Source organism: Neovison vison, chromosome 12 (genome assembly GCF_020171115.1).
Source record: "Neovison vison isolate M4711 chromosome 12, ASM_NN_V1, whole genome shotgun sequence".
NCBI classification, from domain to species: Eukaryota; Metazoa; Chordata; class Mammalia; order Carnivora; family Mustelidae; genus Neogale; species Neogale vison.
Genome location: NC_058102.1, coordinates 76,741,878 through 76,759,036, shown reverse-complemented (window position 1 = coordinate 76,759,036; position 17,159 = coordinate 76,741,878). Strand labels below are relative to the sequence as shown.

Genomic DNA, 17,159 nt, shown 5'->3' with positions numbered 1-17,159 from the left:
TGATCTGGCTACTAGACAGGTGTCCCCTTCCCCCCCCCCTTCCATGTGCATCCCTCCTGTGCTGTACATTCAAAAAGGATGACCTTCCCAGATACTGTTCTTCCATCCATGATATAGGAGAAGCTGCGCACCTCTTAGAACCTCCAAAAGAGCTTTTGAGTTCAATTTGTAGAAGAATGTAGGGTCATCAAGATTCCAGAACTCCAGACACATCCAATGAAGCACTGCATGTGGCAGTCTGCCTTTTAAAAAATTAAAATTAGATGGGCTGTTTAAGAGACAAAGGACAGACCTCATAACAGAACCTTAGAACACACCTATATTTAGAGGTTGAGGGAAGGAAGAGACACTTCAAAAAGCAATGAAGACATATATATCAGAAAAGATGGAGATATAACTGGAAAATGCAAAGGGAAAAGAGGAAAAAGGGGTTGTCAGCACTATCAACCACCAGAAAGTAATCAAAAAACCTCAGAATCAAGGTTAGGAGGTCTAACTTTTGGGTAAGTGGATCCAGGAAAACAGCCTGACTGTGTGAGAGTCAGCTGGCCCATGGGTGGATGGGGGAACTGGGCTAAGAAGGAAAGAGTGGGGTGAAAGGATGAAGAGTTCACCAGTATAAATTTCTCCATAATTGCAGATGAACTAATGTCATATGAGAGGGGTTGAATAATTAGGTAGCAGCAATCGTGTGTGTCATAAAATAGAAAGTGAAGGCTCATGTCAGAAAAAAAAATGAAAATTGCGGAAAGAGATAGACTACTGATTGAAAGTGACCCCAGCAGAGACAGAACAAGGAAGAGGTGCTGGTCCTTAGAAAAGGCAAGAGACATGTTACTAATGGAGGTGGAAGAGAAGAGCCCTGAAAGAAAATGCAGGAAAACAAGAAGTTCAAGAGAGTAAAACTTAGGATGTTCAAATTGAACATCCTCCATTTTCTTCTTAAAGAAGTACCCAAGTTCACAGTAGTGAGAAAAAGGGAAAGACCTCAGTACTGGAGATAACAACAAATATTTTAATTAACTGATGCAACAGATGACCAAAGTTTAGCCCAGTGGTAATTGAAGGCAGTTAGATGGTACTGCACAGGGTTGGAAACTGACATTGTGTGGATGGCAGATAAGCATGGAGGAAGGAAAAATGGATTCTAGGCCAGTGAAGTGTATTGGCATGGTCTACACTGAATGATGAGGTTAGGTGGATACTGACGGGAGTTCAGAATCTGAAGATTATTATTTGGGTGTGGAGGAAGTTATCAAAAATAAGGAAATAAAATGCTTTTTATCAGAAAAGGGATGCAGAGACCTTGAAGTAAAATAATTCCAAATCAAGCAAACTATAAAGTGCCCTCTTGCAGTTTCAGAGGCTAAATAAAGAATGATGAGGCCAAAGTATTATATGGGCCAGAAGTAAAAATAAACTGTGGCAGAGGATGTGAGGGGGGATGGAGGCTATGACTGACCGGGCATCCAACTCAGGAAGACAAGGTGGGTTGTTATGATGGAGGTCATAAACAGACTAGCAAGGACAGGGCTTAGATGTTAAGGTTCAAACCTAGAGGTCATCAGAGGCAGAGCACTAGTCTAAAAATGACAACAAGAGCAAGAATGATTTTGAGGCTTGTTGTGTCTTCATGGACAATTTTTCAATTAAGGTAAAGAATTGGAAGTTCAACTTGAAAGTCAATCTAAGACCAGAGGAGACTTTGCTTCACAAAAGAACTAGGAGGCAGAGTCACCAGAGAGTGACTGAGACTGAAGCAAGGGCATGCTGCAGGAAGGGAAAGTGTTAGCTGGGATCAGATATGAGCATTTTTCCTTTCTCACATCTACGCAGTCACCTCTTTACAAGTGACCCTTCTAATCTTTAAAATTACCTGTAAGGCATTATCCCCATTTTACAGATGATGAAAAAAAAATCTGGTTTGGGAATTTGAATCTTGTCCTCACTGCAAATTCTGAGTTCTTTCTACCACAACAGACAGACTCTCAGTAGTCTTAAAATGTTTACTATAGCTTTCAAGGACTAACTGGAAATCATGCCTGACTTATACAAAGTGGGTATAAAACAGAATGTGTTTTTTTATTGAGGTATATAATTAACCTGTAACATCATTTTTAGTTTCAGGTAGACCACATGATTTGGCATTAAACATCCATCATCATAAATTATTTACAAATGTTTCTTGTCATGAGACCTTTAAGACGTACTCTCTTAGCAACTTTCAGACATGCAATGCAGTATTATTAACTGTAGTTGCCATGCAGTTCATTACCTTCCATGACATTTTTTAACTGGAAGTTTGTACCTTTTGACCCATTTCAATTCTCCAAACTCTGTGCCCTAGCAACCACAAATCTGTTCTCTGTATCTATGACATGGCTCAGTATTTTTGTTTAGATTGCATATACAAGATCATATGGTATTAATTCAGGTAGCATAATGCCCTCAAGGTCCATCCATATTATTACAGATGGCAAAAATTCCTTAAGGCTGACTAATGGTGTGTATGTGTGTGTTTGTGTATACGTACACACACATTTTCTTTATCCATTCATCCATCAGGTTGCTTTCATATCCTATTGTAAATAATGCTGCAGTGAACATGCAGGTGGATATATCTTTCGAGTTAGTGCTTTCATTTTCTTCAGATAAATACCCAGAAGTTGTTTTGCCGAATCATATGGTAGTTTTAATTTTTTGAGGAACCTCCATCCTGTTTTCCATAGTGACTGCACCAATATACATTCTCATCAGTTTGTGCACAAGGGTTCCTCATTCTCCACATCCCCACCAACACTTGTTATTCATCTTTGATGGTAGCCATTCTAGCAGGTGGGAAGTGATGTTTCATTATTTTGGTTTTGATTTGTAGTCCCCTGATGATTAATGATGTTGGACACTTTTTCCTGTACCTGTCATCTATATGCCTCCTTTATGAAAATGTCCACTTAGATCCTCTGACCATTTTTTTAAAAGATTAATTTATTTAAAGAGAGAGTGGGGAAGGAGGGGGGAGAGAATCTCCATTGAGCACGGAGCCTGACTCGCATGGCTCAGTCTCAGGACCCTGAGAGCTGAGCCAACGCTGAGGATCATGACCTGAATCGAAACCAAGAATCAGATGCTCAATCAGGTGCACACCACTGACCATGTTTTAAATTGGATTGTCTTTTGTTTTTTGCTGTGAGTTGTACACACAGTGTATTTTTCTCTTGAGTTATATTCAGATCTAAAGTGTTCTATGTGAGGTTTATAGCTAATACTGTATATTTAAATCTTAATTTTTTTTTCAAGAAAAACATCTTGGACCATTTTCCTTAATGATATTAAGGAACTTTCAGATATATCCAAGATATACACATTGAATTTCTGTAACTATACCCTAAAACATTATTTTTATTGCTATATTTTTCAGGTGTGAGAATGAAACCAAATTTAAAACAGAAGATGTATTTTGGGCTTACAATTTCTGCCCTACACCATACTCCTGGACTGCACTTCTGGGCCTTATTTTATATCTTGTTTTCTTCGCACCTGGTAAACAAAGGCTTTGTGTTGTATTAATTAAAGTGTCTCTTTTTAGAGGGGACAAACTACTTTTTTTCAGATTCTAAACTACTTTACTGAAATTTTTAGTTTCATATTTTTCTCAGGAATGGGACCAATGCCTTGGACTGTGAATTCTGAAATATATCCCCTTTGGGCAAGAAGTACAGGAAATGCATGTTCATCTGGAATAAATTGGATTTTCAACGTTCTGGTTTCACTGACATTTTTACACACAGCAGAATATCTTACATATTATGGTAAGAGAATCTTTTTCTCATCTTTTATTTTTCATTTTTATTTTTCCTCCTCTTTTTATACATGCTATCATTTGTGTTTGAAAGTGTAGATGGTTATATTTTTGCTATTATAAGTAATCTCTATGTGGTTCCTTCCTTCCCCAAAGGCCTTGAAAATGTACGTGGAAAACATAAAAGGAATTCTCCTTTCCTAAGCAGCACTCCTTCTTGTCCCTCAGTGCTTTAGAGCCTTAACCCACCTTCCAACCCAAACATCTCCCAGCTCTCTCCCCAGTTGGAAATCTTCACAGCAGTGCTTTTAGTTTAATGAAGAAACCTAATCAACAGAGCATGGTAGAAAGGAGGCAGGTGGGGAATCTAAGGGCTAATGCTTGAAGATGTCTCGTGACGGAGATGGAGTCATGTCCAAGTAGCTCCCCCAAAGGTCATGCTGTGATTTCTACCTTCCACTGTATCATCCATGCTGTTCAGGTTACAGCATGTTAATTTCAGCATCCACTAAGAGCAGCACTTGCCACTGCCTGAAGCATAAACCTACCAGAGGTGTTTATGTGCAAATGTGTGGACCATAACTCAAAACAGTATTAGGAAGTGGCTGAGACAGGAAAAAACTCCAGGAAGCTACTTCAAGTCCATTTCTATTAAAACGAAAAGACTTTCTCTTTAGCAACAGAATTTCTTCATTATATGTGAGTTTACAGTTTGTAATTGGATTCTAAAAGATGAAATGTGAGGTTTTTATTCTAATCTCCCCATAAGTCTCTGTATGTATAGGGATTGTCTCTTGCTTATACCAGTTCTCTGATCCCTTACCCATTACTCACCCCACCTCTTCCCATGCTCCGGGCACTTAAATTCCTTTTTGCAAGAACCCACACACACCCCTCACAGTTGAACCATAAATGTTTGGAACTCAGGCCAGGACTTACACCTTGTTCACCATTATATTAGTCCCAGTGCCTTCCTGGGCATTCCTGTTCACTGGGCATTCACAGGTGTCTGTCAAATGAATAAATATGTAGAAGAAATTTAATATGAAGAAACATTATATGAATCTGTTCCTTCTCATTCTCAACATCTGTATTGGTATTTATTATCTTTATAAAACTCTTGTTTCCCCCAGTGAACATTTAGAAATTTAGAAACATTAAAAAAGGATATACACTGGCATTTGAAACTGGATATATATTTCATATATTCAGTTTTAACCCATTGGCAATTAGAACTTTTTACATAAACTCAAAAACCTATCTTTCTGAGACCATAAATATTTAAACAATAAATATTTACCCATATTTGCTAGTTCTTGAGAATGCTTAAATTTTTTTTTGTTTTGGAGAATTCTTAAATATTTAAAGACCTAAATATAGGGTAACATCTTAAGTCATAGACCAAAAGTCTACAAGGCAAGGCATTTGTTACCAGAGTGCCTTTCTCTCAAATTTATGCTGCCTGAACAACATGAGGCAACAGAAATAAAATTTAAATAGCTCATAGCCAGGCTTCTTTTAGAAATATCCAGTTAGAACAAACTGGTGGTTGCCAGAGAGGTAGGGACTGGAGGGGATGGGCAAAATGATTGGTAGGAGGTACAGGCTTCCAGTAATGGAATGAAAAAGTCCCGGAGATGGAAAGTACAACATAGGGCATATGATCAGTGGTACAGTAATAGCACTGTGTGACAGTGTGGTGACAGATGGTAGCTATACTTGTGAGCACAGCATAAGATAGAGTTGTGGAATCACTATGTTGCACACTGGATACTAGTGTCAACTGCACTTTCTTTTAATATATTTATATATATATAATAAAGAACTATATCCGGGTAGAAGCAGATTTTGCTTTGCCTTAAGCCAAGCTTCAATTATGTCGGCACACTGGTCCATTAGGTCTACTGCTTGCTAGAAGCAGAACAACATTTAAGTTTAGATAAAGTTTTTTCCCTGTTTTTGGATCTGAATTTTAATCTACATGTTATTGGTTTATGTAAGGTGCATGTTTCTATTCCTCATTTACCAAACATATGCCATAATGAAGCATTTCTCTTGAAATATGCAGGTCTTTTATTTTCTCCTTTCTTCATAAAACTTCAGATTTTGTTTCCTTTCTAAACTGTACTGCTTAGATAATCTGTCTGCCTTGGACCCCATGCACTAGTGTTTATTACTATAAACTGTCACCAGTATACCATTTTATGTATAGCACTGTGAATACTAAATAGTAAATCTACCAATTAGATCCCTTGGAAAGGATTGTATCAAAGTTCCTATACTGAAATACTGAAATTCAGTCACACATGATCTTGATTCCTCATTGTGGATAATTCAATTAAACATCTGCTTAAATCCAAAACTTGCTATAGGACTCTAATAAGATTTACTTCCTTCAGAACAAAGCTAAGGAATATGTGCATTTAACAATCCTGACAGACTCATTACAGACAATTTTTTTTTTTCATTTTCATTCCAAAAAGAAATGCTAAGTAAGTTTACATAATTGACTTCGCCATTATTTGGAGCGGGTCGCAACCCCTCACCTCCAGTTGGCCCTTGCCCCTGGGGCTTACCCATACGTCTCACCAGTGGAGCACACTTAGGAAGTTTTGGTATTTGCCTGCTTTACTTTCTTCAGATTCTATAAAAGTTCTTATATTTTAATAGCATTTCCTGGATGTTGTTTGGCTTGGGAATCTGGGTCACAACCATGAAGCCCTATGGCCTTTTAAGAATTTTCCCAATCCGGGGCGCCTGGGTGGCTCAGTGGGTTAAAGACTCTGCCTTCAGCTCAGGTCATGGTCCCAGAGTCCTAGGATTGAGTCCTGCATCGGGCTCTCTGCTCAGCGGGGAGCCTGCTTCCTCCTCTCTCTCTCTCTGCCTCCTCTCTGCCTGCTTGTAAAGTCTTAATTAAAAAAAAAAAAAGAATTTTCTTAATCCATCTAATTGTTTTTAACTATAGGGTTGAGCACTGAAAGATTTGTTATTTTTCTTTATGCCTGTTCCTAAATTGTGAAACATAGTAAGTGTTTCCTCAATATTATAGTTTATAAAGCCAAACCTAGTTTTCTCTGTTAGAGATTTTGGAGTTTAGCAGCCTGATTTAGTCTAAAATGTTTCACCATCTGCACTTATTTTTCCTGTGTTATCATCATGATTACCATCCTTTCTTTATCCCTCCCTGCTAAAGATTCCATTTCTCTTCCCACAAGTTTCACTTCTCTGTGATCAAACACAGGACTGTATCTCCTTTCATTTTTCCCCCTAAATCCCCACATTATCCAAGATCTAGCTTGTCAGTATCACCTTTTTCATGAAAACTTCCCCAGTTTTTAAGTCCTACTAATATCATTCTATGCTAATAGTAACCCTTCTTCCCTAGTCATTTAGTGGAATTAGATAATGCTATCCCCTTTTTAGGAATTCTGATAGGCATGTAACATCATACATTAATTATTTCTGTTGTTTGCAGTTGTGCAGGGCAGGGCAGCAATTATTTTCTCCATTAGATGAGGAAACCAAGGTCAAGAGAATTTAAGAAACTATCCTAGGAGTCTGCCTGTGTCACTTTGTGACTTTCCCATCCACACTCTCTACAGATCCTTCCTCTCACTGTAATTCAGTCATGCATCCCAGGTGACCTAGTACTATTTTCTGATTATTTACCAAGTATAAGACATGTCTGTTTAACATGAACCAAAACAAATGAAATAAAGGATCCCATATGTGTAAATGGAGTTTTTAACCAAGAATGTGATTTAATCCAGCATTTTAAGAGTCTTATAGCTTCTGATGATTTAATCTAACAAACTGTCATAATTTAGTCAACCCTTTCATGTTTTTTCAAAATCTCATAATTTACCTCTTTTTTGCTTCTTTTCTCATAACTCCTCATTTCAGAGCAGATTCTTTCAGGTGGTCAGTTCAGCATTTTTCCTCCATGGTTTCCTTTTCCTGAAATGGTGCTTATAGGCATGTCTTTAAGAAAGTAGTCTTGGGGCACCTGGATACTCAGTTGGTTGAGCGTCCAACTCGGCATCCAACTCTTGGTTTTAGCTCAGGTCATGATCTCAGGGTCATGGAATCGAGCCTCGAGTTGGGCTCCACACTCAGCAGGGAGTCTGTCTGAGATTCTCTCCCTCACTGCCTGCCCCTCCCCACCCACACGTGTGCCTGTTCTCTTAAAAAAAAAAAAAGTAGCCTTGGGCGCTTGGATGGCTCAGTGGGTTAATCCGCTGCCTTCAGCTCAGGTCATGATCCCAGGTTCCTGGGATTGAGTCCCGCATTGGACTCTCTGCTTTGGTGGGAAGCCTGCTTCCCTCTCTCTCTCTCTGCCTGCCTCTCTGCGTACTAGTGCTGTCTGTCAAATTTAAAAAAAAAAAAAAGGATCCTTAATAATGTCTTTCCCAGGGGCACCTGGGTGGCTCAGTGGGTTAAAGCCTCTGCTTTCAGTTCAGGTCATGGTCCCAGGGTCCTGGGATAGAGCCCACATCAGGCTCTCTGCTCAGCAGGGAGCCTGATCCTCCTCTCTCTCTGCCTGCCTCTCTGCCTACTTGTGATCTCTGTCAAATAAATAAATAAAATCTTTAAAAAAAAGTCTTAAAAACAAAATGTCTTTCCCATTCTGTAATGATTCAACAGAATGAGAAATATTATTCAGTTTTTTAACTGCTCTGTTTTGCTTAAAGCTTGATTTTTGAAATAATGTCTTTATATTTTCTAGTTTAGCCCTTCATTTCAGATCTATGTACCCAGTGTATTCCATCTGGCAGTGAACAAGAGCACATTTATTTCTAGACCCTCCAATGTGTCAGGTACCATTCTAGGCACTGGGGACCCAAACACAAACAAGCCATACAGCCCTCGAGATCAGTTTTGACACTGAAGCAGAAGAACACATCTCCCTCAAAGTGCCTGCAGTTTAGCAGACAAGACAAACACAAATTCATGCAGACAATTATAATACTTTTTGATAACGATGATAGGGGCCTCAGAAAAGTGCTTTAAAAATACATAGGAGAGAACAATGATCTCTACCCAGGGAAGTAGAAGTTATATCTGAACCCAGTTTATCATTCCTCTTGAGTTAGTTAGACATTACAAGACTAATAATACATTATATTATGTTCCTAGAGCTCGAACAGTAACAGTAAAGCAGGCTGGTAGTTATTTCTTGATCCATGTCAGACCAGTTAGGCACAATTGACCAGAAAGAAAAGTCAAAATCAAGTACTCTTTCCAACATAGGACTGTACCTACAAATACGTATTATTTTCCATTGCAGGAGCCTTCTTCCTTTATGCTGGATTCGCTGGTGTGGGACTCCTTTTCATCTATGGCTGTCTTCCTGAGACCAAAGGGAAAAAATTAGAAGAAATTGAATCACTCTTTGACAACAGGTTATGTACATGTGGCGCTTCAGATTCTGATGAAGGGAGATATATTGAATATATTCGGGTGAAGGGAAGTAACTATCATCTTTCTGACAACGATGCTTCTGATGTAGAATAATTTTCAGATGCTGATTTATTTAGGTATTTAAACAAACCTGGGGGACAAAAGCAGCAATTGGTGACCTCAATGCCCTGCTTTTAATCTGGTTCTTTCCACAGTCTAGTTTTGAATGACCTCATAATCTAGAATATTTGATTAGGAGGAAGATACAACCATGATGACATTTTTTTTTTCACAAGCAGAAATGTAAAACAATATTTAGAGATTTTAAACTAATAATTACTGAACAAATGTATGTAATTCCTTCCTGAGGTAGTCTAAAATGAATATTGTATCCAGTGACTTCAGTGGTATCCTTTTTTCCTAAAACCATATATAATTATTAGTGGCAGTAGAATCAGTGCTATTCTAGCTTAATTGTATGATATACTTATGAAGGAGGATTCTGGGATAAGATCCGAGGGTGTTTTCTGTCAAAACATGGCCTGTTGGCCCTAAATTTTCCTAAGGACAAGAAGCCTATCTGTGATCAGCTATTAGAAGGATTCTGTTTAAGCTTTCAACAAATTCACAAGTACCTCATACAGAGGCACAATTGTCCTTATCTCCTGTGGATTCCACATTTTGGTCTCTCTCTCCAAATCAGATCTTGAGAGTTCTTCAGAAACTGACTCTGCACAGGACCTTTTGAACATTATGAAAAGCAGGTCTTTTAGGGTTTATTTTCATACATATTTTTTGCATTGGTGATAAGTATACATTTGCACAGATAAGCTAGCAAGTTTTGATAAGTATATTTTATTGCTAGAAAGTAAGAAAGAAAACATTTTTATGGATCCCTGATATGAGTTAGTCACTTAGGTATGCAACTATAAACACAAAATAGCACCAGATCTTTGACTGTGTTTCAGGGTTTCTGTTCATGCCAAAATCACCTGATGCTTACCATGCCTTCACTCATCGCCTCTGGAGTCCTACTATTTGTGCCTTCATTTTTGTTAATATAAATAGCTGCTAGCAGACTATTTTTCCCCTTCTTTTAATCGAGTAATTCCTAAAGAAAGAAAGAAAATCAGTGACAGATAATCCAGCTGTTACTAATGTTTTGTTTAATTAAATAGTGGGACTTATTTTTTCCTTAGTTTTTTTATTAACTCTTAAGGGAACTGTGACATTACTTAATAATACTATAGTCTTTTTTTTTTTTTACTTTAAGAACATAAACTTATTTTTATTTTGCACACCCTTTTCTCATTTTCCCTGACAGTTTATCAAAAAAAGACATAGCTATGTCTGTGGGTGTTTCCTTTTTCTCATACTTGCTTGGACTTTTTTCCTTCTTGTCTAAAAATTGGGATTTTATATTGGAACAGATTAATGGTTCTAATATAGTATACATTGCTACAATGTCTTCTCAAAATGTTTATTGGTTTTTATGCCTGTTCATCAATGAACTCTAATTTTTGCTCTTGAGAGCTATTCAGAATATACAAAATTACTTGCTAGTTCCAGTGAAAATATGAATGAATTGTCTGGGGCCAGATAGGAATATGTAAGTTTGATGGACTTTAATATGGCTCTAAACTTCTAATAAGGTACTCTTTGGAGTGAAAAGATGGCTATCTCTAAATTCAGTGTGTTTCTGCCAGTCTCCAAGATGTTTTGTTCTTCGCTTCAAGTCTGGCTTATTCCTAGCACTATTATCAAAACTGAGGATGTAGCCAAGGAGGTTTGTTCTCATAGCCACCAGGAGTATGGTAACCGCTTGAACTGTCATTTTACTGGTCTAAATATCCTTCAGCCAAAAAAAAAAAGTTTTCTTCCTTTGATCATTTCATATATTAAAAAAATTTTAGAGAGTTGTTTTCCCCTGAATTAGGTGCTTTGACAGTTGATTTCTAAGGGGATATTAATATTGATCTTTTCCCCCAGAAAAGGAGATGTGATTTAATAGAGAAAATCATTGATATTTCTTATCCCATAAGAAATATCTTATCTGTGTAATATTTCACACAGATAAAGTGGAAAATGGGCTATTGTGTGGTAAAATCAGAATATGATGGGAAGAAAAAATATTTAGACCAATAAAGTGCTCTCTAAAAATGTATTTTTCTGATTTATCCAAATTGCCTCAATTATACTCTTTATTACATGCATAGCCTTAACTAAATGCTTATGTACTCAGCTGTGCTGAATGCACAGTAACTTTATTAAAGGAGCAACTGGACTTTTATTATTTCTTAAAGCAGAACATGGCCTGTTCTCCCTGACATAAGCAAATCGTATATTCAACTTTATATCCATAACTGCATATAGTAGCAGGGAAGATTAGCCACATTCTCCTTTATTCTCCTCAACCTCTCCTTTAAAGGACTATTTGTTATTTATATAGTGATAAAGACAATATTCCATATCTTTGAAGTACAAGACAGTTGGCACAGTATAAAGATTATTTATAATTTTTTTAAAAACAACTACTTAAAAAGAAACCTTATACAATTAGAGTATTATTTTTAGATTTGGTGAACCTTTATAGTATATTAAAAATTAAGTATTTGAATTTTGCAGGTTTTTTTATATTATGTACCTTTTAAGTTATCAGCATCTTTGGCTACCACCACCAACTTGAAAACATTCCATTTGAAATACCATCAAATGTATATTTTGTAGGACAATTTATATATGGTATGATTTGACCTACCATATTATAACAGATTAAGCATCATGCTTTTAACCAAAATTAAGGTTTCCTTCTAAGCATGCTGCAAATTCAATAGAGACTTATTGTGTTTTAGGAACACGTAGTAAAGAAAGTCGTAACCCCTATTTGAGGCTTAGCTTGGTGGCTGATGAGATCTACCATAGACTAAAGAGAATATAACCCTTCACCTGCATTTGAACACATAGGGCTGAATGTGCTGTCAGATAAATTTTAAAGATTTGGTATTAATATTTTTCTTCAACACAAGCATTCCTAATAATTTTGACTGTTGCACCTTAGTAATTAATTACCCAAAACATTATTTTTAATGTATTTGTAAAAGATCTAAATCAAAACTAAATTTAAAAGGTAGTATTTCCGTTTGTAATTTTGTTCCCAGCCATATGCAATAATTAGCCCCCTGATGGAAAATGCTATGACAGTAATGTTGTCAAGTGCTTTTTCATAATTCATATTTACCACTGAGCTAGATTTTAGTGTATGGAGTCTAAATATTATTTTTTAAGTTACTCTAAAATGAGAATTCAATTAAAGCAAAAAATTTAGAAGTTGCTTACTATCATTTCAAAATCCATTGTCTAGAGGAAGAATGAAGAGGAAAAGTGTAAAATGACAACTTACCCTTTGGCTTTTATATTGGAAAGTAAAATTGAAATGTAATTATAGATTCTAGGGGGAGGATATTCCAAAAAATACTATCTATATCTTATCTAAGAAAGTCTCACAGCTTAATGACACTAATATGGCTTAAAATACCATAATATAGTGAAGAGGGAGTGGAAGGATTTTTATCACATTGGCACAGTAATTAAGAACAATTAATGAGATTTTTGTTATAATCAGTTCTATTTTTTTAACTGTTTTCCTGATTAGAAAATCTCAAATTATACTTAGCACCTAACAACTTACATTTATACAGCTGTTGCAACAAGTTTTCAGTTTTTATCTTTTTACTAACTGCAAATAAAAAAATGACCTAGCAGGCCCATGACAGAGAATTCATAACATGTGCTTTATAGCAGAATCTATTAAACAGTGGATAAAATATATAGCTGCTGCCTATGAAAAGACTTAGAATTCTTCTCTGGATTGATTTAAATGTCCTGTTTTCTTTTTTATCAGTTTTCTTAGCCTCATGTACAAAAATGTCAAGCTAGTTTGATGAAGTGATCAGTTGGTAACAACAGATCAATTATCAGTACTTTCAGTTCTTCTGGGTGAGAAATATTGCTGTTTTCTGGAAATAGCAATCATTTTAAAATGCCAAATAGCTAACTGCTACCAGCTCTCTTTTACATTGTCTTTTAGAGGGGGAAATATTTGTGTGCCAGTAATCATCAAAGAGATATTTTGTAAGAGTGTTAATGATGTTCAGAAATACATGAGAGAATTTTATCCTCTTAATTTGCCTGTGAGTGTAGAATGGTGTAATTCCTATAAATCTTTATATGTATAAAGCAGTCTTGCACTTGAGTAATTTGTCTATGGAATGTTCAATAACTACTTTCTTTAGCAGTAATATTCACATATTTATTTCACACAGTTAAGTTCATGTGTTTGATTTTTGTCATATCAGTATGAGAAAAAGGAATGCAGCTTACAAGTACTTATAAACTGATATTTTGTGAAGTTTTATGATTTTAGTAAATTTAACATCATTCCATCTCATTTGAAGGTTAAAAAAAAAAATGAGACTTAACTCTAGCCAAAGTAGAACTTTATATTCTACATGTCCAAACTGGTTCCTAGAGCCTTTGGACTATATATCACATTTGACGTTATAGTATCTTTATTTGTAATAAATGTTCAAATTTCTATTTAGAAGCTCTAATGTACATCTAGATTAAATCAAGAGTTTTATGCTTTTAAAATATGTATTTCAAAATGTATATTTTAAGTTGAGTGCATGTTATATAGTATTTAATACTTCACATGTCTTGGAAAATTCAATATAAATATTTATTCTTACATGTGACATATGGGGTATCTCTTAAAAATTATGACTATGTATCATTCCCTTCAAAGTCATTCTAGCCTATAGCTGTATCAAAAGTATTGTATATTTTATGGAAATTTAGTGATGTATATGTAAATTTTTTAAGTTATTTTATTGAAGTTCAATCTTTACATAAAATTAAAATCTTTTTTTAAAAAAAGTGTCCGTGCCAGAACTGTAAATGAAAATAATCAAATAAAAGTTATGACAATTCATTAGTCATTTATCTCCTTTGCGCTTTTCTATTTCCTGATTCTCTTCCTTTGATTTTAGGATCTAAGTTACACAGGAAAGGCATCTACAAAATTTTGTTATCTCTATATATTTATGCAATTCTTACTCATTTTAATTATGTTTACTCTTTTTAACATGGATAAACTCAACTATCTTTAAAAATAAATATAATACCTAAAAATTATTCTAAGGAATTATTCTAATAAATATAAAACTTTGAAATGAAATGCTTTAGGAACCCTTGAGATATTACTTCTGGTTGTTGTCAAAACCAGATGTGACATAAGCCATTATGTTGGGTTGACAAAAACCATTTGCTTTGTAAAATAAAAACAAAATACCTGCTGGATGACCATCTGACAGTTCCTTTTGGAACTCTAGTGGTCTCCATTGCCATTTTGCCCTAACTGTAGCTTTTATTAGCAAGAATTTTCTATAGTATTATCTGGGCAGCTATTAAGACTTACCTCCATAGTTATGGTGTGCCATCCTAAGCCCACCTGTCAAAACAGCATGAGATCATCCCTTAAAGATACTAGATCACTTGTCCACAGGTTTACAGTAGAGATGGGATCTCATGTTCAGGTGGCTTCTCCATGCACACAAAATTAAATTTTATTTTCTTCTGAAAAAAAAAAAAAAAAAAGTGGAGGGGTACCTGGGTGGCTCAGTGGGTTATGCCTCTGCCTTCTGCTCAGGTCATGATCCAGGGTCCTGGGATTGAGCCCTGCATTGGGCTTTGTGCTTGACGGGGAGCCTGCTTCCCCTTCTCTCTGCCTATTTGTGATCTCCCTCTCTCTGTCAAATAAATAAATAAATATTTTTTTAAAAACTTAAAAAAAAAAAGTGGAGTTGCATTTAATCAAGAATTCTGATGCCAGCAGATAAAGCAAAAATCCTACAGGAATGACCCAAGAAAATCCCATAAATTATGCATAAAGGGTCTACTCACCAGGACACCTAAATATTGCAGTACATATTTGCATCAGTGGTCAAAGTCTTCATTTAACTATCCAGTCTTGTGAGGTAAACATTGTAGTGCTTTTCTGGGTACTAAACTTAAGTTCAGAACACTTTGATGACTTGCCCAAGATCACACATTAGGAAGTAGTACAGAACTTCTCTATGTGTGGACTACACCAATAATCTTCCTCTCTCTGTCATCATTTGGGATGTCTTCTGGTCAGACCCAGGCAGAAAGATTACAAAATAGACATTGTGGAATTAATTCCTGTGTTATAACTCTTAAAAGGTATGCAGAGAAAGAATCAGATACCTCATTTTAACCTGGTCTATAGACACAAACTCTGAAAACCTTTGGAGATTTTTCTCCAAATATGAAGCACTGACTTACTCTTTGCCTCAATTCCTGTCTATAAAGTAGAAATGTTACTCTCTACCTCATGTATTTGTTACGGGGGTCATATTAGTTAATCATCTAAAGCACTTAGAGCAATAGCACATAGTAAGTGCTGGATAACCTTTGGTTGTTCTTAGTGTCATCCTTCACGTTATCCCTGATGCTGCTCAAGTCTCACTGTCCAAAGCACAAGCAAGGTATTTATAAATTCCTCTCCTGGCAACAATTACAAGGAGCAGGAGCGCATGGGCTTGACATTATGTCATATAGGCTGTATGACTGCAGCAGCCAAGCTCCTGCTGACCAGAATGGATGGAGCTGATATGGCCAACGACCCTGAGGTTCCTCTTCTCTTCTCCACCTCCTTCCCATGAGCATCCTCCTGAATGGCACAGTTAATGAAAAACACAACCTTCTCACAGTCTCCAGATTTAACAGGATTTAATACACAACTTCTCTGTGTGTGATCTCTGAATCAAGAAACAAAAATAAGTTCAGAATATCTCTTAGTAACCTATCATTTAAATTCCTTCCAGCATTTAAAAAATAGTTTAAATTCTCTCCAAATGCTTTAAAAGGGGGGAGTAGTAGTACCTGGGTGGCTCAGTCAGTTGAGTGTACAGCTCTTGGTTTTGGCTCAGGTCTAGAGCTCACGAATCGTAAGATGGAGCCCACATCATGCTCTGCACTCAGCCGGGAGTCTGCTTGAAGATTCTCTCCCTCTGCCCCTTCCCCTACTCGTGCGCCCATGTGCTCTCGCTCTCAAATAAATCTTTTTTTTTTTTTTTAAAGATTTTATTTATTTATTTGACAGAGAGAAATCACAAGTAGACGGAGAGGCAGGCAGAGAGAGAGAGAGGGAAGCAGGCTCCCTGCCGAGCAGAGAGCCCGATGCGGGACTCGATCCCAGGACCCTGAGATGATGACCTGAGCCGAAGGCAGCGGCTTAACCCACTGAGCCACCCAGGCGCCCCTCAAATAAATCTTTAAAAAAAATTCTCTCCAAATGAAAAACGACATTAATCCTTTATTAAGTGGCTATACTGAAATTAAGCTATTATAAATGCTATGAGTTCAACATGAAACACTGATACTATTTTTTACCTTTAATATTTCATCTGCTTTTCCACTACACTCACAAAAAAACTGCACGATAAGCAACATGCAGAGCAAGTTAATTTTTTACAGGAAAGAAAATACTGACATGTTTTACTTCTAGCAAATGGATACTAAACCCAAAATAGATTTGTTAAAACAGTGGTTCTGAAAGCATGGTCCTCAAACTAGAAGCACTGGAATCATCTGTGAGTTTGTTACAAATGAGAATCTGTGAGCCTCACCTGAGCTGAATCAGAATATCTGGGGAAATAGTCCAGGAAACTATATATTTTTAATTGAAATATAAATGATATATACACTGTATAAGGTATACAATGCATTGATTTGATAAACATATTGCAAAATGTTTACCACCATAGTGTTAGCTAATAGGTCTACCACATCACATAATTATCATTTCTTTTTGTGGTAATTAATCCAGTCTCTTACCAACTCTGAAGTTTATTAATACAATACTATTGTCTATAATCAC

At 36.3% G+C, this 17,159-nt stretch overlaps 1 protein-coding gene across 1 annotated transcript in view; it reads left to right on the top strand.

Annotated features, from left to right (window-relative positions):
• The window catches only part of SLC2A13 (solute carrier family 2 member 13), a 376,814-nt gene extending 365,039 nt beyond the window's left edge, over positions 1-11,775 (top strand). The window contains exons 8-10 of the mRNA XM_044229028.1: positions 3,419-3,540; positions 3,657-3,809; positions 9,087-11,775. Coding sequence (XP_044084963.1) covers positions 3,419-3,540; positions 3,657-3,809; positions 9,087-9,313 — 502 coding nt within the window. The 3' untranslated portion in view covers positions 9,314-11,775. The remainder of the gene's footprint in view (positions 1-3,418; positions 3,541-3,656; positions 3,810-9,086) is intronic.
• Positions 11,776-17,159: the final 5,384 nt, after the last annotated feature.